This window comes from Sinohyriopsis cumingii, chromosome 15, assembly GCF_028554795.1.
Source record: "Sinohyriopsis cumingii isolate HCF-2022 chromosome 15, ASM2855479v2, whole genome shotgun sequence".
NCBI lineage: Eukaryota > Metazoa > Mollusca > Bivalvia > Unionida > Unionidae > Sinohyriopsis > Sinohyriopsis cumingii.
Genome location: NC_142975.1, coordinates 30958573 through 30982251, shown reverse-complemented (window position 1 = coordinate 30982251; position 23679 = coordinate 30958573). Strand labels below are relative to the sequence as shown.

Below are 23679 nucleotides of genomic sequence, written 5' to 3'. Positions count from 1 at the left end.
CGATTAATTATACCAGCTTTGTTTTGTTTGGCATGTTTTTATGTGGTCACTTAGCCAAAAATGTAGTCTAGCGGTACTAGAACATTCATTCATTAGGTGTGATACAGGATGTAAATGTATACTTCGGAGGGGTTGAATGACGTGTTTATTATGCTCTGAGGGAATGAAAGGCCAGATAAAGGTAGATGATGGGTTTAAAGAATAAAATACGTGAATGTTCCCGATTTTTAAAATAGGAAAAAAAGCACTTGACCTGAATTAGCAACTTGGTAAAAATTACTTGCCGAATCTAAAAAAATTAGTACAGATTGTTAGGCTATTGGATTTGGTTACAGGTATCGACAGGTACTGCCTGTTCATACTGTATATACTCGCGTATAAGCCAAATAATTTAGGGAAAAATAAAGGCCAGGAAGAGGTGGGGGGTCTGCTTATCCGCAGGATGATGTCTAAACTTTACAGTTTTTAGGTCTTTTTGTTGACTACTGTAATGGCTGTAAATCTTGGAACATGAAAAAAATAACTTTTCTGTGTCCTAAGACATGGGCATGTAAAAAAAAAAAATTACGTTCAGTGACCCGACAGTTATTAAACTGTTATAAAGTCCTATGATTGATATTGTTATTATTTTGTATGTGCATATTTTCTGATTTCTCCAACACGACATTAAATAAAGGTAAATACAGACTTCATAATTCATGGGCCAGTTGAGTTTACCAGGGAGACGGTGCTGAACTTAAATTTTTCCATATATAATAGATGTGTACCAAAAATGTAAAGTGGTTAAAATTGCTGTTAAACGTAACATACACTACATTGCTTAACAGTTCACAGGCAGGCCTATGCGTATGGAGTCAAATAGGTAACAGGTGTTTTATTTATAGTGCGCTGCACTTTGTAACTATGCTTTATGAGATAAAGGGTTAACATCAGGATGCACTGAGCTAATGTGGAACCTAAATTAAATAATTTTTATTGAGGCAAGTGATCATTTTCCCATCATTTAAAACGTTTTAAACTTAATGTATCTGTAAATAAAAATTATAACTGGCATGGTTTTTTTAAGTTAAAAGGTGTTTACATCATTGTTTTAATGTTTCTCATGATCAGATCTATCATATGTATGACAATATAGGTTGAAAGAAAGCAGCCCAAAGAAAGAAACATCCCTAATTTACATAAATAACAGTATTACTAAACATTTGACTGGTGTTTTGTTTTTGTTTACACACAAGTACACTCATAATTTTTTATAATTTCGCTCTACAGCAGTTCATAACACATTCAGCAGTTACTGACCCCAGTCATCACATTACAACAGGGGGGAGCTGTAATACTGATCGCCAGGAGCCATCAGCTAAAAGCAACTAAAAGAATTGGGGTTTTGTTCTGCATAAATCTTATTCCACTTGATAATGGGTATCATGTACTATTGTAATGGATCACAAAATCATAATTGATCACACAGTTCAAAATGATTGGTATCCTGTGATTTTAAGCCATTAAAGTATTCAGAAGTTGACATTTTGTGCATGCTTAGTTTAAACTGATGAAATCATATGAAGATTGAACATGCAAAATTTTCCCTTATATGTGTACTGTTTCTTGAGAACTTCTTTATGTATGAAACTTCTGGTTATAAAATTTTAAAATAACATATTCAGTCTATGGATTACTGAGTATATTTACAATATTAGTCTTGTCTCTTTTCAGAAATTTAGTCTCAGCTTCACAAGATGGTAAATTAATTGTTTGGGATGGTTACACAACAAATAAGGTAGGTAACAAGATAAATGCAAACTTGCTTATTGTTTATTAATGTTATTAATCCTTCTTCCAAACCCAATATATCCAGTGGCTTCAGAGATGCAGCTTAAATAAATGAATTCCTTTGTATGAGGGCCTCAAGGTAGATTAGTTTTTAGCTAATTGTGTTACCCTCTTTAAATAAGGTCATTATTATTATTATTAATAGTGTGAAACAGAATTAGCTGTTTTTTGGGCAAGAACCTGATTGTTGAGCCCCTTATTACTGCCAAAAAATAAGTAGTTACAATTTCAGATGGTATACCTATCACCCCTTTTGCCTATCAGGCATCTCTTATTTATGCATATATTGTTCTTGAATACAATGGCATCAGATTTGGCACTAGTCAGCTTGATTCATAGGCCTTTGAGACCATTCCCAAGCAACAGTTATGTTTGAAGTCGTGTGTATTACAGTTGTCTTATTCTAAAAGAACCAAACCAGCTATCCATTTTTACTCAAATAAGTTGCGTTAGTAGAATAGGGTTTGAAAATTCACTCACCCAGATCTAAGTGGCAAAAGAAAGTATCTGTTTAATCAGTTTACAATCACAGGCCAGATCAGGTGAGTGCCACTTTAGCTTTAGGACTAACCCGTTTTTCTTATTAAAGGAAAAGCTGTTTGTTGAAAATATTGCAGACTTTCATATTATAGATCATATTTTCTTTCAGAAGTTTGTTTTCCATTTGTTTTGATCTAGGTCATACTAGTGCTTTGCTCTCACTACTCAGTACTAATAAACCATTACCAGGGAAGAACAGACTTATTTTTGTAATTAGTAATGATTGCTGGAAGGGTCATTGGATAAGTTTTGGTAAACGATATTTCACACAATCAAATTTTGATCAAAACTTTGTCAACTTTTATACTTCAATCATAGGGCAGCTTGGTGATCAGCATTAAGAGATTAGTGTTAGGACTGGTAGCGCTGGTGTCAGGATAATGTGACTGGCATGAGGCCCCAGTGCTAGTCATCACTATCAACTGCCACAATGCAGGCATCATAGCAATATGACTTAAATTGTTAAAGCTACATTAAAAACCCAATTCACATGCGCACACACACACATACCTTATCACATAGATGGTCTTTCAAAAATGTATTCTGAGCAAGTAAAAAATTGTATATGCCTAACATAAGGCAGAGGATATTATATTCTAATTATGTCAACCTATTCATCTGTTGTAAATAACTTTTGTTCTCTACGGTACTTCTACATTTCCACCATCTACAGTTTCAGACTTTGTGGATAGTTTGTACTTGGGGTAAGGAGGAACCTTATGAATTTCTGGCTCAAAAGCTCAAAGGTCAAGATCATTATTACTGAAAAGAAGTAAAATGGTCTGTACAATAACACCAGTTCTCCACCATCTATAGTTGTCAGACTTTGCCTTAACTTGCACTTAGAGTTAAGAACAATCTTGTGATTTTATAGTCAAAAGTCAAGGTCATTAACTGAAAGAAGGAAATGGTTTCCACGTAATATTTGTTCTCCATTGTTTGCAGTTCCCAAACCTTAGGAAATGGTTTGCTCTTGTGCATGGAAGAACCCTGTTGAATTTGGTGTCAAAAGGTCAACGTTCTGCATCTCAAAGGATAAAATTGTTTCTTCAGATTATGACATACCTCAACCAAACATTGTTAATAACTTGCACTTTGGGTAAGGAAGAAGGCTCTTGATTTGGAATAAAAAATTCCTAGGTCAAGGTCACTGAAAGACGGAACAAGTTTTTTTTTTGCATTTTTTGTTGTTGCTGGTTTTCAGCACATGATAGGCTATAAATGAAAGCCAGTATATTTGGTAGAGGAAAAACAACCAATCCGTGGGAAGCCACTGGCAAGCTTACATACAGACCCATGTTGGCCAAGCCTGGGATCTGAACCCTTGTGGACACCGGTGAGAATTTAGTAGTTTGTTGATGCATAGGAAGAAGCCTGTTGATTTTGTGGTCAGAGGTCAAAATACATCCTGACTGAACAAAGGAAAAGGGTTTCTGAACCACTCCCTTGATGATTTGCACACAGTCAGCTTCTTACTCCACTTAAAATGTTGGCTTGGCTGTGGATCCTATTTTTTAAAATACACTTGAAAATATCAAAACAATTGACACGTATTTGTTTAAATTAAAAGAAATTGTGATCAAAATTGGTAAATTAAGCTATGATGTATTGCTCATTTTATCATTGAAAGCAGTGGTTTGAATCAACATCAAGATATACTCAACTTTTAATACATTTTGTTAAATTTTCTTTCCAAACAACATTCTCAGTAGACTTTAAATAACTATTCAACAAACTTTTGTTTAATGAAAATGTCACTAATAACTGGTGGGAACACTGTAATAAATAAAAGCCTGTTAGATAAGTTTTGTGAAGGGACATTTGAGTAATCATCATAAACGCAGTATGCCCTCTTATTTTCAAATGTGACAAATGTCAGTCATCCTTCACGACTATGTTTGCAAGCATTTTTGATGAGAACCTCATTGTTACACTGGATTAAAACTTGACTTTGTATTGTCTTGTTAAGTATGTCTTTTATATAAAAGCAAATAATTGGGGTTAGAAGTTAAGAAAAGTCAGCAAGCGTGCAAATCCTATCAGCATATGATATAGCAGTCTTGGTTGTGCAGGTCAACTCCTTTCAGTTGTTCATGCCAACTATTATGCAAGTAATATAATTGCTTAAAATTAGCCTACTCATTCATACATGTGATAAAGACGGCAAGGCAGCCAATTTGATTGGGGAATAAAAAGATTTATTTTACAGATACTGGCAGTTTCAAGTTTCAAAATTTGTAGTGAACTTAAAATTCCTGAATTGACATTCAGGTGGGTGAGAAGTTTTCACTACTACTTGCAGTTAAATCACAGTATCAGTATTTACCAATAATAAAAAAAATTGACACTGATAGTTGTTTCATGAAATAAATATCACTAGTTTTTTTTAGAACAAGGAATATTGTTTTGTTGTGAATCAACAACAAAAAGCAGTGACATATTACACCATGTTTTCATGTACATGTGATGGTTGTTGAAACCATAGGTATGTTGGTAACAATGTTTCAGAGGTTTGGTTTCTTGAAAATAAAGGCAATATTTAGAGAAAAGTGAACAACTGCTTTAACAAAAACTTTTTATTGACTGTTATTCCCAATGTGATAATATAACAAATGTTTAGCCATTAAACAGACCCTTTATCCCTCTCCCTCCCCTCCCTTTTTTTTTTTTTTTTTTTTTTTTTTTTTTTACATTTTCATTATGGATAGCATCCTCTAAGTATTTTTTGAGGTCCAGCAGTGACTTGCATGCAGGCTTATAGTGCAGTCTGTTTTTGGACCTAGTTGTGCATGTGTTATCAAAGACTGGGTGTACATTGTTTTACCAGTAAATTCTTACAAATTTATCACATCTATATTGATTTCTTAATGTAGTTTTATGCCCTACTTCAACTTTGTTAGACATTGTACCCATGTCTATCTGTAGTAGTGAGCCTTATTTGTTCATATACATATTTCTTATTCATGAATAAAAGTTCACCTCACATCCAAGTAAGTGTAAAAAGTTTTACCCGTTGTTCATTGTGAAAGACAAAAAGTTGACAGAAAAGATTAAAATGCATATTATATCTTGTTTCATTATAATTTCAGCTTCCTTTTGACAAGTAGTCCAATGTGTTTGTGGTTCATGCTTCCTTGTTTTAAATAAACCTGAGTTTTATCACACTGGGATCATATGATGTTATCTTGATATGTTGAGAATAGCATATGTATATTGAAATGTTTCTTGTTTTTTATATTCACCTTGCTTTAGTATTTTATGTTCTTGGCAGAAAATGAATGAACTTAAATCTGATGACTCGATGGTTCTATTTGTTGTCTTTACCTAATTACAGTGAAACACACACAGACACATACCCCTGTCTTGGCCATTCTGCCAACAGACTATAGTCTCTAAAGACAGGTGACTTCTCATGAGAGGTCATCAGATTGTAGGAGGACCCAAGTGGCCAAGTGGTCTAAAGTGCTCTCTGTTACGGATTACTGCCATCTTACCTCTGTCTGCGTGGGTTCAAGTCTCAGATTTGGCCAATGTGGGTATGTGAGAAAGCTTGCCAGTAGCTTCTCGTGGGTCAGTGGTTCTTTCCGGGGGTTTTCTGGGTTCTTCCTCAACTATTAATACTGGCCGCCATATGTATAGCCTATCGTGTGCTGAAAAATGGCATTAAACCCTACAGCAACATCATCAGATTGTATGGTTGATCTGTGCTTGAAAACTGTTTCTTCATTATGTATAGTCTTCCAAAACTGGTCTTTTAAGACCGGCATTAATAGCAGTAATCCAGTACTTGCTAGTATTGTATTGCTGTGTCAATTCCTGGTGCTATTCTCCTGTCCAAGGAGATTGTGTTCAGTTAGTAATTGGTGGTCTAAAATGAAGTGATTCTAGTCCAATACTTTACTCCAGTTTCAACAATCTGAACCTCTATATAAGATTCTTAGGCAATTGATATTTTATTAGTTGTGTCCTCTGGGGGCATTTCTGCTGTCAGCTATAATCCTATTGAGAAGTTAGCAACTCCCATAAGGGAGGTGTCCATGGCTCTTTCCTGGGCACAAAAGTCATCCACTTCCACTGGGGTGGGATCACTGATGCATGGAATGAAATGATCAGCTCCTGTAAAGAAGGGATCCTTGGCACTTCTGGAAGTCAGCAACAACTAGTAACCCCCATTGGTCTTCTCACTTGAGTAGACGTGGGTTTAGATCAAGGAGATCTCGTTAATAGGAGTCAAGTTCCCAGAAGAGAGAATAAAATATGGTCTATATCATCTGGGTCTTTGTCAAGTGTCAATGGAGCAGTTTCATAATGTCTGAAAATAACGCTCTCGGATTGTCTTGCAAAATCTTGAAATTCCAAAACAAAGCACTCAGTGCTGGGAGATTTGCACTCAGTGCTGGGAGATTTACAATCAATCAAAATGTCAGAAGGTGAGAAGTAAATGTCAGAAGGTGAGAAGTATATCGTGTCAGTGGACAAATGGCCATGCTATTATTGTGTTCCTAAGCCCCAATTTGCAGGAAAAAGCATGCCTTGCTAATAAAAAAAAAAACATAGGTGCAAGTTGTTTTTTTTTATAGATGCACAGCTGAAGCACTCAATAACCCAAATTACACCCATCAAACACCAAAATAAAGTGAATTAAAAGTTCTTTTAACATTAGCAAAGATATACAAGATCATTTTTAAATATCCAGTACATGTGTCACCAATTAGAAAAACCTTGGAAATTTTTTTTCTTTAAATATTTAACCTTTGCAAAACAGTGGCCATCTTGCCATTCTTGTTACAGCTGCTACTCCTGAATTTAATTTTTGGCCGTATCAACTTTTATGATGTCTGCTTGGCCTTGTTGACAGTGATGCTGATGTGAGGTCCAATAGAGCAGCTACAGTGTCATCTTTTAATCCTGATTTTTTTGCTACTTTCCTACATGAATGTCATCACTTGTTCCTGTTGACTCCCCTCTCCCCCCATTACAACTTCTTGTTTTGCTCTCTGTAATAATAATAAGAAAAGATGGGAGCATATCCACCATTTTCTCTCTAAAAAGTGCCTCTGATAGTTTGGCAGTCACTAGCATACATGGCATAATCATTATGCTTTTTTTCCACTAAATTATCCCTTATGCATAAATGTACTCAGTTTATGCGTTTTTGGTATATCCCCCATCCCAGAAAGATTAATAATTTGTTTTCTCTTATTTATTACCATCACATGAATCTTTCAGACAATAATATAGAAAAGATGACTTCTACGCAACTACAACATAAGAGTATGCTTGTATGTAGACTTGCTTGCATTTTCCTAACAGTATTATGTTCTGTTTATAGAAGCTGCCCTATTTCCAAGAAACATGCTTTTTTCTACTTAAACTTCTGATCTCAGTTTCTGTTTATAGCATCTGTATGGCTTAGGAGAGAACAGTCTGGATTTCTAACTTTGTCTTTTCTCACAGATTCTTTGTTCTAATACATATCTGGTACAAAACCAGTCTGTACATATTTGGCACTAAAAGTCAAGCCAGATTTATTCTAGTTGATGCGTGTGTTAGAGCAAAAATATTTTTCAAATAATTTCACAGATGGATTAAGAAAAGATGAAAAACTGATTCAGAGATGAATACATGAATTACATAATACAGTGTTCCATTCTAGGACAGATTCATGCTCATTGCAGGCTGTGTGGGAAGGATTTCAATATTTGTCATGGTGGTAAAACAAATAAACCTTGAATTAGCTCATTTTACTAAGTCCAATACTAAGGTAACTTCTTTTTTACAGCAGAACTTAATTGTGGACACAAATTTTGTAAATGATGAGGCGTTATCTACTGAGTTCTTAATAGAACACGGACTACCTTTAGCGGTAGAAGACTAGGGTCCTTTGTTCAAACGGATGTTTCCCAATTCCAAAATTGCAGAAAATATGCATGTGCAAGAACAAAGTCATCTAATATTGTTAGGTGTTTTAGCAGAGGATACTTCACTTAAAATTGCAGAAGCCATGAAAATTGGACCGTTTAGTATTGCAACAGACAGGAGTAGTGATTATGACAAGTTGTACCCAGTTTGTGTAAGAGACTTTGACAGTGAAAAAGGCAAAGTCAGAGAGCTCTTCTTTCATTACCAGAATTAACAGTAGATTCCAGTGGAGAAATTTTTATTTTTTATTTGCTTGATAATGCTTTGAATAAACAGAAGTTGGCAAAACTGTTTGGAGTTTTCAGCTGATACTGCATCAGTGTTGACTGGAATTCATAAAGGAGTTGTGTTCTATATTTTGAAAATATCTCCATCATTGTACATATCAGGTTGTGTCTGTCATATGATGCAGTATGCTGCAGGGAAGGCTGCTGATAAATTACAAGGAGAACTCTTGAAGTATCAAGTTGGCACTCTACCTGACAATGTACTTCATACGGACAGAGTTTATTTTTTTCGTCTTATTTCCTAGCTAAAAGACCCAATAACTGTAAGGTATAAAGTTCCTCTTCTTTGTCAGGTTATGAAAGTAATATTGGTTCTTTACCATTCTAATGCTGACTGTAAGAGATTGTTCAGTATTGTTAACAAAAATTAAACTGAATTCAGATCCAGGCTCAGTAACCCAGCACTTAATGCTCTACTGGTGTGCAAAACATTCATATCTCATCTGGTGCAAAGTGTTTTCAAATGCAATATGAGAGTATGTTGCTTTTCAAAGCTCAAAGGGTTATATATGAAAACTTGAAGCAGTAATTGATGTTAAAAGTCCAGAGGGGTAAATAAATCACTTGAGACTTTTTCCTCGCCAGGAGTTTGCATGTATGCACTAGCTTGAGATGTATTGAGCAGACTAGTGAAAGAGGTTATCAGTCTCTCACTGCCAAAGATATCTTTTCAAGAAAATCTTAAGTCCATGAGGTCAGGGTTATTGCTTCATCTTCAACATTTTTTTTTTCAATCATTCTACTCTGGATACCATGAAAGACACAATTTAGCAGTGTCCCTGCACCATCTAATCATTTTACCTTTTATCATTGTCAGACTTATGAGAGAATTTATTTTGCAAACCCAGTTGTATCAGTCCATCAGGTTGTCAGGTCATTCTCCAGACTGCAGTAGAGCATCCTATGGTCCTATAAATCAGTCTTCAAACCTGTTCTCCGTACTGATGGTTTATGGGGCTTATCTGACCTATTCATTAAAATGTGAAATTTCAGGCAGTCTTGTCTACAGACATCAGTATATTTTAGACAGCTGCTATTATTTCTAGTGGCTCTTGAGTTTAACTCAGCTGATGGGTCTTTTTGGCAATGTGTACAGAATATATCAGATAGAATCCCATGACTGAACGGTGTTTCTTTGGGTTTTTAATTTTTATATTTTTTGTTCAGAAGTTGGATTATTTGCTTATAATCAGCTATACCTAAATATGATAGGAAGGTAGGAAGGGTATATAGGGACTTTTGACGTGTCAAGCCATATTTCAAAGTTCATGAAGCCCGTTCTGAGTTGTATGCATTTCATTGGGTTTTTTCTTCAGTTTCTGTATTACTTTCGTTTTAATATATGGAAGGCATTAACCCTTTAGCTACTACAGCTGCTGTGCAGTTGCACTACTGCTGAGTGCTATCATATCAGTTACGGAGGCTACTGGGGCTGGTTACTAGACTGAATACTAGAGCATGATCAAGGCTGACTTCAGAAACTGACAATGAAAACATGGTTATATTTATATTCATTATTTCATTAGTTTTTTCTGGATTTCAGTGAAATAAAAAACGGCTTACCTTGTATAGTGTCTGTTATTAATATATTTCCACTTTATATTACAAAGTTGAGAGTGGTACCTCTCAAAGCAGTCATTATCCACACTTAAATGGTGATTTATATTCCAAAATATGCCCACATTTCCGTGATGCTGATTTCATGCCATTTCAGCCTCCGGTCTTGCTTTTGGTCCCCCGTTTTCTTGACATAATCGTCGTTTCTTTCCCAAGCTTTTCCACCAGAGATTCAGGAAAAAACTTGAGAAAATAATCATTCTTATTGCTTAGTCCAAGCTTGATTGTTGAACCAACATGAGAATCAAAATCATTGATCTCGAACACAGTGAGGTCATAACTCCATTGTGCAAGTGGGACTATGTCCACCTTGTCATCCGATTAAAAATCACTTGCATCTGGTGTTGAAACGAGACTAATATCAATATCCAGTCCATTTTCTAAGAATGATCCATTAAACTCTTAGATATTGCTTGCACTGAACCCTTTAAAGTTGCTCATATCTGAATCGGAATCCATCTTTGTTTATCTCAACTACATGTGTTTCGTAAAGTGCAGAAAAGCCCCAACAGTGTGTCTAAATTTAACCTCTCAGCTTTCACACTTATATCAAAATGTTGAGTAAACAGACCTCATTGGTTATAATAATCAAAAATATGTAAACTTCTGTACTTTCAACCAATCAACGTTTAGGTAACATAGCAGTCACATCCGCATAGATGTGACCCGGGGTTTCGAGTACTGTACGCACATAAGCGACACTGGGATAGTAATCTAGGCTTATCGACACTGCATATATGCGTCATTGGGGTTCAGAAGCTATTTACAGGTGATGCTTAGATGCAGTAGTCATAGCTAAAGGGTTAAAGGTGCTTTCGCTCAGTGAAACAGTATTTCAGAATGTAACTTTCACTGAAATGATAAATATGATGACAGTGCCACATTTTGAAGTTAGAAGTCTAGTTACTATTTATCATATCATTATACATAAAGAAGAAATTTTAAATGTTACAAGTGGTCTTAACTAACAAAGCAGCTGGACTCTCAAATTAGACATAAAAAGTCCATCTGAAATTTGTGCGTTGCAAGTATTAGTAAAGAAATCAGTTGATGCCATTATGTTTCCCACACACTGAAGGCTAGCTCATGTCATGCCAATTTATACAAAAGGAGACTTAATGCTATCATCTAATTATAGACCATTTTCCTCCAGCAAGGCCAACCAAAAAAAATAGTTCTTCCTATTGTCTGACAGACCCTGTATTTTCATTGCTGACCCTAGAACATTTTTTTATCCAGAGGTGAGAAGGGGGAAGTAATTACCTCCCCTAATTTTAAAACCAATGCAGTAGAAAACATGCACATTTTTTATTTTTGGCTTGAGCTGTATGTCCAAGGATTTTGAAAGAATTATATTCAGACATGTATATAATTTCTTGCATTTAATTGCAGTGGATCATAGTCTTTTGTGGTAGATATAATTTTTTAGAATATTCATTACCCATAAAAAATTAAATTAACTCCTTGATCACTTCCAATTTCATAAATTTTAATTCTTTATACAATGCAGCATTCCCAGTTGCGTAGCTGGCACTACATGCACTCCCTAATGGTGAATCTTAATAATATCAAAGTTAACATTTGGTTAGAGGCATAAAAAGATTTCCATTCTATTGTATGCCAGAAAATCAGTCCTGTCCTGCTATTTTCACTTGTTTTGAGCAGTAGTTTCCTGATTTATTTCAGTTATGACATCAGTGTCAGATGCATGCATGTTTGATATGTTCCTTTTTTTTTTTGAGTTGGAGGCACAATGTGAATGCAGTAAACAGCCATAACACACATCTACATAACATGGCCCCTAATATGTAACTTGTTAATGAATGAGCAATATAATTGAACTGGGATGTATTGAACAAGCAACATGTGTTGACATTACATTCATTGCAGAGTATCTTGGTCTTACACCTGCCATCTACTGAACTTGAAGCAAGCAGCTGATTGGTCATGATCACATATTTGCATCCACTAAGGAGTATACTTTTTCTAAATATGTGCAAGTCTTTTTCTGTGTTTCTTGCATAAAAATGATCCACTTGATATGCATGCCCCTTTGATTTATGTACATGTGCATAGCCATCTTGACCAATATACAAGCACAGCAGTTTTTGTACATGAAGTATGTAATGTTATATGTAAATAAGAATGCTGCAGTTGTCATGATAGTCACTTAATGGTTGAAAATTTTAAAAATATTTATTTGAAAATGCTGTGCAAAGAGTTTGTTTCCGTCATTTCCACTTTGGTTATATGTTGTTATTGTTATAGGGTTTAACGCCACTTTTCATCACAAAATAGGCTATACATTATTTATATGTAGTTTCTGCCTTATTCATAACATGACATTTTTATTTTTAAAATTTGTTTTCTTCAGGTTCATGCAATTCCTCTGCGCTCCAGCTGGGTGATGACTTGTGCCTATGCCCCCTCAGGAAGCTATGTGGCATGTGGAGGCCTCGATAACATTTGTTCAATCTACAGTTTGAAGACTCGGGAAGGAAATGTACGTGTAAGCCGTGAGCTTCCCGGACACACAGGATATCTATCCTGCTGTAGATTTCTGGATGACAATCAGATCGTCACAAGTTCAGGAGATATGACCTGGTAAGAATTTAGCATTATTTGGAAGAATTATGAGAACTGTAGAATATGCAAAACGGTTAATCTTGTCTGTTAATGACACTGATGGGACCATGTTATTTTGTATATGGTCAGCAGGTATCTTTGATTTTGAGCTACCCTATTTATGTTATGTTGGGACATCGTATTTGTTGGGACTACATGAATTCATTTTTAAAGAATTTTATTGTGCACTGTATGTTCTTGGACATATCAAGGTCTTTTTTGTCATTAGTTGTGGGATGCCTTTTAAATTATTTGAAAGTTATGTGTCAAAAAATGCATTCCAACTGAAATTATAAGGTGGCCAGTATATCTGGTCAAGGAAACATCTGGGAAAAGCTAGATAAGAACCAGTGACCCATGGGAATCTACTGGCAAGCTTTCTCATATACACTAGTTGAACCAAAATTCAAGCTTATGTGGACAGGTTAGATGTCAATATTTGTAAATGCAGGCACCTTAAACCAATCAGCCATGTACCAGTGTCAAACAGCAAATATGTATGATGACTCTGTGATGCAAAACAAGTCTAAATTTAATGGAACTGCAATTAAACTGTATCAATCTGCTATGCTGAAAGGGTGAGTGTGGCAACAAACTTGGTCAATGATGGACACTCTAACTAAAAAAGTTGCTTACATAAAACTAATTCATAAATTGAACAGTTTACAGATACATAAACTTCGGCAAGAGCCTAATTTCATGTTTTTCTGTTAAAAGACAATGCTAATGAAACCCAGTGCTGGGGAAAGTGATATATCAAAGCAAAATCTCGAACAAATGGGCAAAATCCGTGTGAATTGCAACCAAAACTTATTGACAAATTTATATTCAACATTTACTTTAACTAGTCTACATGTCCAACTTTCACTGAATGATTGTGAAGTTCACAAATTCTGCCACGAGATTGTTGTATTACATGATTACAACACACTCTTCTTTTCAAGTCTGAAAAGCACTGTTGATTTGTCCCTCTGATGATATGTTTAGAAGTTCAGAAAGATCAATCTGTTCTAACATTTTTCAGTCATAAAACTATCATAAATCACACTGTTAAAACATGCTTTGCTTGCTGGCAAAATTTCTTCAAAAGAACAGGGTGGTCTGCTACCTAACTATATTATCAATATAATTAATCTGTTAGGCCAATTTTCAAATCCCAGAAACCTGTCTTCTTGGAAATGCATTATATACAGTTGCTAGAAACGGAAAATTAGGAGAGCATATATAGGTCTAGGATAGACAGTTTTAGAACATTTACAAATTTTCAAATCCCAGAAACCTGTCTTCTTGGAAATGCATTATATACAGTTGCTAGAAATGGAAAATTAGGAGAGCATATATAGGTCTAGGATAGACAGTTTTAGAACATTTACAAATTTATATGAGCGGGATTGAAGAGATGATTGTAAAAATGACAAACACAACTGTTTTAAAAAATTTAATTTGTAATGTACCAGAAAAGCGCAATCCATACACATGTGATTGTAAGACACAATTAAGTGAAAAAAAGTACAGATGAAGATTATAACATGTAGAGGAAGAACCAGAAAGAACCCCAGTAAAAAAAACACCATCCACAGGAAGCTCCTGGCCAGCCTTCTTGCATGCCTACAAAGGCCAAACCCAAGACTCAAATCCATGCAGACACAGACAAGATGGCATGATCAGTAAAGGCAAGTGCTTTAGACCAGGGGCAATCAACATTTTTTGGCTGGTGGCCAAAGCAGATAAAATGCTAAATGTTGCAGGCCTGATGAGCAGATGTTTCTTGGCCACCATATATAACCTATCTTGTGCTGAAAAATGGTGTTAAAACCAGAGATTTCCCTGTCTTGCTGCAAAACAACTCATTGTGAATAGTAAGTGCTAAAGTAATTAAATACACAGCTAAACAAAAATAGCTGAAGCAGCAACAATGAGGATGGGGGTAAAGGAAACAGGAATTGAAACTTGTAGATAATTTCAGATATATATTTAGCCATTAGTTTCTTTTCGTTATCATGTCTTTTTTGTCTTGCAGTGCATTATGGGATATAGAAACAGGCCAGCAAACAACTGCATTTACAGGTCACACAGGAGATGTAATGAGTTTGTCCCTTGCACCGGATATGAGAACATTTGTCTCCGGAGCCTGTGATGCATCAGCAAAGGTAATACTAATTTTCAGTGTTTGGCAGCGACAGAAAAGTCTTGCAGATCAGTCCTGGTAAAACTGACACCATTGTTTCATAGTAATTAAATATATTGGTTTATATATGTCAACAAAGATAAATCTAACATTCAGTGTTCAACAGTGACATAACTGTCTGGACTGTCACCCATTGTTTTGCAAATAGACATGATTATATATGTTAGTAATGGTGACACTGACAGCTAGTGTTTAGCACTGACAGCACATTGTACACTCCTATCATCTGTGGCTGCTGTGCTGAAATTTATTTGTTTCTAATGAATACACATAAACCAACTTAACCATTCACAGCAAGTTCAGTTAAAATTGTCTTCTGATGTTTTCCAACATGAGCTTTAACATGGTTTGAATCTATCAATCTTCTTCACAAAATAGTCACTTAACAATTAATAAAGCAGATGCATTAATTGACATGTTGGAGATTGTTACAGGTGTTGTTGATGAACTGTTTTTATTTATGTGCACTGGTGAAAAACGGGGAAATTTCAGCACAGGCAGCCACACTTTGTTGTGTGCCCTGGCTAATATTGATACAAAGAGAATCTTGTATGCATCAACCAGCATAAAACTGACATCTAGTGTTTAGAACTGACAATAGACACTCTTGTACATCAACCAAAGTAAAACTGACATCTAGTGTTTAGAACTGACAATAGACACTCTTGTACATCAACCAAGGTAAAACTGACATCTAGTGTTTAGAACTGACAGTAGACACTCTTGTGCATCAGCCAAGGTAAAACAGAAACCCAGTGTTAAACACTGACAGAATAAACATGGCAAGAAATAGATTGGTTTACACATCAACCATGGTGAAGTACACACCCAGCACACTGATAGAAATTCCAGGCCATTGTTGTTGCCCAAACGAGCAGAATTTGCCCCGTCTGTCGCCATAGAAGACCATTGAGGATTGAGAAGCTCCTTGGAGTAGAAATTGACCCATATCTTTGATCTGTAAAAAAGCATCAAGATGGTTAAATAGGACTGCAATGTTTCAACCTTTATTTGTTCACCAATATTATATTACAAATGTTTATTAGTTCAAACTTCACCTTGTTTGGCATATTTGTTGCAAATAGAATTCTGGGAAAATGAAAACAACACAATATAGGGCACTAATATTGGTGTTGGACAGTTTTAATGGCTCTCACTGCTAAGAAATGCAAATCTTCCTACGTGCATATTAGTAGCTAAGGATGCATGGCAACTGATAACAGCCCTTTGTTAAGAATTTGCAGGCTGATTCAGACATGGTCATGCCGTTGGTGTAATTGTATTTAGTGTCGTGCTATTTCGAGGTCAGCAGTATTTAGCTTCAAGGTTACCAGATTCATGTAACTTTTGGTTTTAAATCCAACCTTCATAATGCTTATATGTTAGCTTTCATTGTAACTTTTACACCTATATGTCATGACAATTATGCTTTAGTGTTGCTTTTTAATAGCAAATTGGTCAGATTTCTTGTGTACATTTTTGGATGTATGCCTTTTGTGATATCATACATGTACATAGAATCTTACTTAATATGAAATTATTATAACCAGATATTTGTTTATCACACCTATATTCCCATTCAAATAAGCATTTGAATAGCACTAAGCTTGGTTTCATCGCTTGACATTACAGAATGTCTGCAGTTGGGTTGGCTGACACTAGATCATATGACCACTAAATCTGTCAAATTTCAGAAGTTTTAAAATTAAATTTCATTTGTTAATTGTTAAAGCTGGCTTGCTTTATACAAGTATAAGTATGTTTTGAACTTTTAGTATTATATTCTTCATTTTTATCCTAGTTTATGTATTTTCATTGTTGTCTGCATTCACTGGTAGTTGTTTACTCCTCACTGATGCCTAGCAACCTTGCTACATCCTAAAAGGGTTTGGACAAGACATAATACAAAATGTTTATGTATTGATACTGATTGAGTGTAAACCTAATTAAACCATATAAACCTCAGTTTGTGTCACAGGTTGTAGAGATCAGACTGGACTGAAGTTGTCTCTGTATTACAGTAATCAGAATCAATTCAGTCAAATTTGTTTCTCTGCTATTGATTCCAGCTTAATGCAAAGGTAATATTGTGCAGTACTTGAGAAAAGTAATACAGGTCATGTATGCACATTTTCATTCATTTGAAATAAAAAATTGTTGTTTTAAAATATAATACTCATTTTGTTTTTACCAGAGTCTATTCAGACCTGATTATTAAATGTTCCTTACCTTAACTGTCATCAAGAAATTTAAGACGAAATTATAAATTGCTATGGATGTTTACAAGGGTAGCCAGGTACTAAAACTGTCAAGAAAAGAACATGTTGAGCTTTAATCATCACAGTATAAGGTAGTTGGAATTTGTTTATCAATATGTATAGCTTTCATTATGATTTCACAGCACACAACATTTAATCCAGATTGTAATAGGTCACACCTTTAGGTTGATCTTGTCTAAAAATGTCCACATACTTTAGCATTCATTTTGCTTCATGTACTTATCGTGGCATGTAAATAATGACCTTCCAGAGGAATATGGATGTATGAGGATCAAAATAAAGTAATTAAGTGCCATCTAAAAGTGTGTAGAATCTAATTTTAAAAAATTCCCCATTACTTAAATAATCTGCAATGAATGCCTACATGACCTTAATGATTTTTATTATAAATATTAGCAGCTATCTCCCACCAGACTCAGAATTTATGACTTACAAAATACTTGCATTTTAGGCTAATTGTTCGATTGAGGTTATGAAGGTCAGCATATAATCTCAGTGTATATTACACATAATCATATCCATGTTATAGTCTTCTTTTCCTTTTATTGAGCATTTTATCATGATTTCATATTCAAAAATAAAACGGTCTTGAATTGAAGCATTTCTTTTAACCTTGTTTACACACACACGATCCATTACATTAGTACCTTAGATCCAATATTCTAGTACTTCACTTAATACATGGTATCACTTATCAGTTCCTGTGATGGGCATCGCCATTTCATTATCCATCACAATCTTATATTTACCTGTAGATAACAACTACAGTATTAACATTCTCATAATGCTTGTTAAGTGCAGCTGATCTGGGCTTGTGTGTGTGTTTTGCAGTTGGTCCCATTAGACTTGTCTGGGAAAATGCTAATGGCTTTTGCAGGATATTTTTTCTGAAAATTAATGCAGTTGCCATATCTTTCTAAAATATAAAATAGAATATAAAAATAGTGGAAGGATATAAAAAGTTGTAACAAAATATAAAACATTGATATACATAATTATTAAATGAACCAGAAAATGTGTAAAAAAAAATTTCTTCAGGATTTGCGGCTGCTTTAGATTTAGTGTTATCTTTCCATGATCCATTGGTTTCCTCTCTAATTATTTTTTTCTTCTAAAAAGTTTATTTTCTTTTTCAGCGTGATAGAATTGCAGCCAATGACAATAGATTATTCCACTCTAAAGGTTTTTTTTTTTTTTTTTTTTTTTTTTTTTTTACTGACATCTAATTGAACTGCTGCCTCAAGAATACATAAGACCTAATTGATGGGCCTTTTTCAAATGGTAAAGTTTTATTTGATCAGGTGCCCAAACAAGTCATGGAGGATAATAAAAGTTGGATGTTTCTAAAACCTTTTTCCCTAACTCAGGGCTAGGCTTCACATAGTTCTTGTCAGTTTGACATGTTCAGCAGGTAGTGATTTCAGGTATTCAGCTTTGCTGATACATGTACAGAGTAGCAAAGAAGTAGGCAACATACAGCTTGATTCTCACAATTTACAGTATTACTGCACTTCTAAATGTAATGTATATTTCTGTTTCAGCTGTGGGACATTAGAGATGGAATGTGCAAACAGACGTTCTCTGGTCACGAGTCAGATATCAATGCTATAGTGGTGAGTTAACCTGTGGATTATCTATCTCTTTTTAATAAAGTGCACAACTACATGGGTACATTGGTCTGAACGGTCTTCCCAGTCAGTGACCACCTGCTTTTTACAACCAGAATTGTTTGGCACTGATGAATTTGTGTTCAGATGTACACATTTGGTTTTGTTATTTTGGTAATTACTAGCTATTATTACCACCAGTAATTGTCAAGTGACAAAAGCTAACAGCTGAGAGGCACAGTATTGTTTTGCTCAAGATGGCATAACTCCCGGTTGCCATAAATAAAGAATGGCATTTTAGCCACTGTGGTTTGCATTTCTATGATACGAATGACAAGCTTATTTTCTTTGTAAACACATAGTACTACCACTATAATATAAATGCAGGGAACACGAGTCATACATTTTTCTAGCGAGGTTAGAGAAGTTGAAAAGCAGACCTAATGCATAATCCAGCTGAAACCATTCATTTATTTAAGAAAATGGTCCATCAGGAATAGTTTCCTTTTTTCATGTGTAAGGTTGCGTAGTGGTATCTTTTTAATAAGGATTACATCAGACAGAGAAACGAAGAAGCCTTTAAGCTCCATGATGTTTGGAATTGCAGTTTGTCAAACTGTACTGGAGGTAATTAAGGTTCAAGTAAATACAAACTGTTGAGTTGAACACAATGTTCACCATCACTGTATCCAAGTTGAATTGCACTTCTCTTTTAAATGCATGTTTTCCAGTTCGACAATTGCAGTACATGATGTTTCATTGCACCTTACCAAAAACTGGTCCAATTCAAGGAAAAATCAAATTCCTTACTGAGATGGTCTTATTAGGGTTGGTAGGTCTGCAACTACCATCAGTGGAAACATTGTTTCCAAGTTACGACTCCACATATGAGATTCTGTTTGAGAGGAAGGACAAACCCATGTTCTCTGTACTGATCAAGTCCTGTTATAATAACAGTTGCTTGTGTCTGCTATGAGGATGAGGCTGTAAACTCTATCAAAGTTATGAATTGGTGCCTGGTCCCAAGTGGCAGAAGACCTTTTGTGGAGGATGCCTTTTGTTTTAATGCATATAAATGTAAATTTCATGCGAAGAAATACATATATGTATGCAGGTGGTCTTGGAAAGAAGATAAATGGCACCAACATTAATAGATATTGTTGTAACCGTGCTCAAAGCATTGGTTTCCCCTCTTCAATTTCAATACGTGTAATTTTCATTCCATAGCTGACATGTTACATGTGCCAAGTTGAATAATGTTGGGCCCACCTGTGCCTCTTGTTATAAGTAGGCATGGTTATCCTAGTCTTGGGGGCTCATGATGGCTAGATGATCTTAAATACTCGCCTTTATCGGTCACTTCCATCTTAACTTTTTCCATGTGTGTTTGAGTCTCGGTCTTTGACATTGTGGGTATGTGAGACAGGTTCCTGTGGGTCAGTGATTCCTCCCAGGGGTTCTCCCAAATTCTGCCTTCACCAATTGTACTAGTCATCATCTGTACCCTATCATGTGCTGAAAAATGGCATTAAGCTCACAACAACAAAAGTCTTAGTCATATGATTAGTCAGCTGTGGTGTCTGATAATTCACATTTTAAAATATTTCATATTTCATTATTTATCGTTCCAGTATTTTCCAAATGGTTATGCTTTTGCCACTGGATCTGATGATGCTACATGTCGACTGTTTGATATACGTGCTGACCAGGAAATTGGGATGTATTCCCATGACAACATTATTTGTGGAATCACTTCTGTTGCCTTCTCTAAATCTGGCCGTCTCCTGCTTGGTGGCTATGATGATTTCAACTGCAATGTTTGGGACGTATTGAAGCAAGAGAGAGCAGGTTGGTATCAGTTTAGTGGACCGTCAACAACTGTCAGCTGCTATCTCTCATTGGTCTCCATTAGATATCATCACATTTAGATTGTGTTAATATACATAATATGCAAGGCACATATAAATCATTGCATATTTACCTTGGTGGCTCTTTGTATGTATACAGTATGTTTCCTCTATTAGGCACAGGACTTCAGCACACTGAGTTTTGTACAATATAATACCCATAATTCATATTTTTATAACATGTCAATTTTTAGTCCAGTTCTGACAGAATGTTAAGTCTGTGATGAATAGTGCACTTGAAATATATTGACAAATCTTTACAAGAATTTTATACATTGAATCACTTTACATTCGTGGGTAGTCAGATTTCATTGCTTATTTAAACAGTGCATACTTGTGGGTACTTAATTTCGTAGATTTGTCATTTGAGGGGTGGGATGCAGCCTATTGAGTGACAATGTATGTATCATTGTAAGAGGAAACACCCAACATTCACCTCCATGTCTTTTTGAACAAACAGGCTTAAAGCCTGCTGCTGTAATTACCATAGAACTGCACAGACCGAGATGTGCCATATCATAATGCTACAGCAGATCTGGGTCTGTATAATTTGTTTAGAATATTCGGTAGAACAACCAATATTGAGCCTCTTCTGCCAGCACATTATACATGTTGTTTACAGTGGACTCAACTTGTAAGCGAGTATGAACAGTAGGTTAACTAGGTAAATTATTATTGGGAAACTTAAAGGTGATACTCTTTTGTTTTTAGAGTACATTAAGGGCAGAAGCTGCTGTCTCATTCAAGGGAAAATTGCATCAAACCATTGTTTGTGCAACATGCCCATGGTATTGCTCATTTAATTCGATAGGAGGACTATAAAGATGGTTTCAGATAAGGTCTTGATCGACTTGAAGACATTCCTTGAGGCAATTCATGCTGAGCAAATTGGATCATCACCACACATGATAAAGTGTGACCTTAGACGGACATGAATAAAATGGGCTTTGAGAAAGCAGGACTGATGTGCTGACTGTTTATTAAAGCATTTAGTTTATGTATGAAATGCTCATTGGATAGTCAGGAATATGTGACAACTAAATAAAAAAATCAGGTGAACATTTTTTATTTATTTACAAAATGACTAATATTTGAATTAAATTGAGTCTTGAACAGTCGATAATCACTGCCACAAGATCGTTCACTGTGCTGGATAGATTCCTAGATTGAGATACCATCATAATTCAAGAATACATGTGCTTTTAAGAAGGAGCAAGCTCTAACATTTAATTTTCTTGAACTTTAATATGGTCTTGTTTCTTGGATTTCATAACATTTTAGTGAGTATAAATGGATATAATATATTCTTTGGAAAGTACAGAAGTACAAAGCTGGGAGTAATTTATTTTCATTGCATCAGAGTCGATGCATTTGTTTCAAGTTTATAACTTATGCATATGAATAAATTGTATTCAGTAAATTTCCTTTGTTCATCATCTTTCGTAAACATAATTGTGATAGATGTTTGTCTGTAAATACCATAGGTTTTAAAACGAGCACAGAAAGTAGTGATCTCTACCATTGGATACAGAGTGGGGGTGTGCTTTAAATATTTAATTCTAAAAAAATATTTCTTTGTCAACAATAACTACAAAAAAAAGCACAAAAGTTGGTACCCGACAAATTTAAAGTGATGTGCAGTTCACATTAGTAGATTTAAGGTTATCTTGTCAATGAATAATTAATAGGTCATCTGCACAGTGAAGCCATATTAATCTGGAATTCGAGTATTTTGGATTCGCATTAATTTTGACCTCAAAGTGAAGTGATGCTTAAAAATATTTGAACATTTGGAAGTTTGTTTCAGTTAAATGTTTTTGCACTATGTTTTAAGGACTTTACAGGTTTTACCTCTATCTTTTATTTTATACACCTTTTACAGAAATATAACTTTTTACCTTGATGGCACCATGGTGGCCATCCTGAAAATCTTGTTATTGCTACTCTTGAGTGGAAAGTTATTTTAACATGAGTTTTTTTTTAATTGACGAGTTCTTGTGACAAGTTGAAATGATGCAAATTAACTACCACTATGGCCACTTCATGGTGACCATCTTGAAAATATTATAGCTACTCACAAATGAATGTTTCTATCAACATGGGGATTTCACTAGTAGACTTCTTATGGTACCTCCTTGGTATTAAATGAAAAAGGCACCAGTTGCATGTCCAATATAGCAGCCATGACAGTTATCTTAAAAACTTGTTTTGACTCCTCCCCTCCCCCAAAAGACTTCTGATGATGATGATTTGGTCCCAAATGAAAATGATGCCAGTCGGACATCCAGTGTCCATCAAAGCAACTATTTTGAAGATGTTGTTATTGCTGAAGAATATAATAGATGATTTCAATGCTCTGCAGCTTAAAGGAAGAAATGAACTTATCTTAGATTCCGGAAATTCTTTTCACTCAGTTGGGCATCCGTCTGTTTGATAGACTATGGTTTTAGAACTTTTTTTAATTGGCCCCATAGTTCCATATAGCTATAAATGACCACTCCAGTGGCCTAGTTGTTAGAGTGTCTGCCTTGGAAGTGGGAGGTTTTGGGTACCGAACCTAGCCAAGTCATACCAAAGACTTTAAAAAATGATTCTAACAGCTACCTTGCTAGGTGCTTAGCATTAAGAGGTTAGTGTTAAGACTGGTCAGCCTGGTGTCAGGATAATGTGACTGGGTGGGACATCATGCTACATGTCTGTAGTATGTTGCCCCAGTGCTAGACATCACTATAAACTGTCACACTGCAGACATCGTAGCGATATGACTGAAAAATTGTTAAAGCTACGTTTAAAATCCTAATCACACAAGCTATAAATGTGCTTATGTGCCTTTAAACTCTTCAACTGCTACTGCATAGACTGCATTTATATTAGGTA

At 35.2% G+C, this 23679-nt stretch overlaps 1 protein-coding gene across 1 annotated transcript in view; it reads left to right on the top strand.

The window, feature by feature from the left end:
* Positions 1 to 23679, top strand: part of LOC149781495 (guanine nucleotide-binding protein subunit beta) — a 62412-nt gene that overhangs the window by 33932 nt on the left and 4801 nt on the right. The window contains exons 4-8 of the mRNA XM_089935577.1: positions 1714 to 1777; positions 12571 to 12800; positions 14842 to 14971; positions 18830 to 18901; positions 20527 to 20743. Of these exons, the coding sequence (XP_089791703.1) occupies positions 1714 to 1777; positions 12571 to 12800; positions 14842 to 14971; positions 18830 to 18901; positions 20527 to 20743 (713 nt within the window). The remainder of the gene's footprint in view (positions 1 to 1713; positions 1778 to 12570; positions 12801 to 14841; positions 14972 to 18829; positions 18902 to 20526; positions 20744 to 23679) is intronic.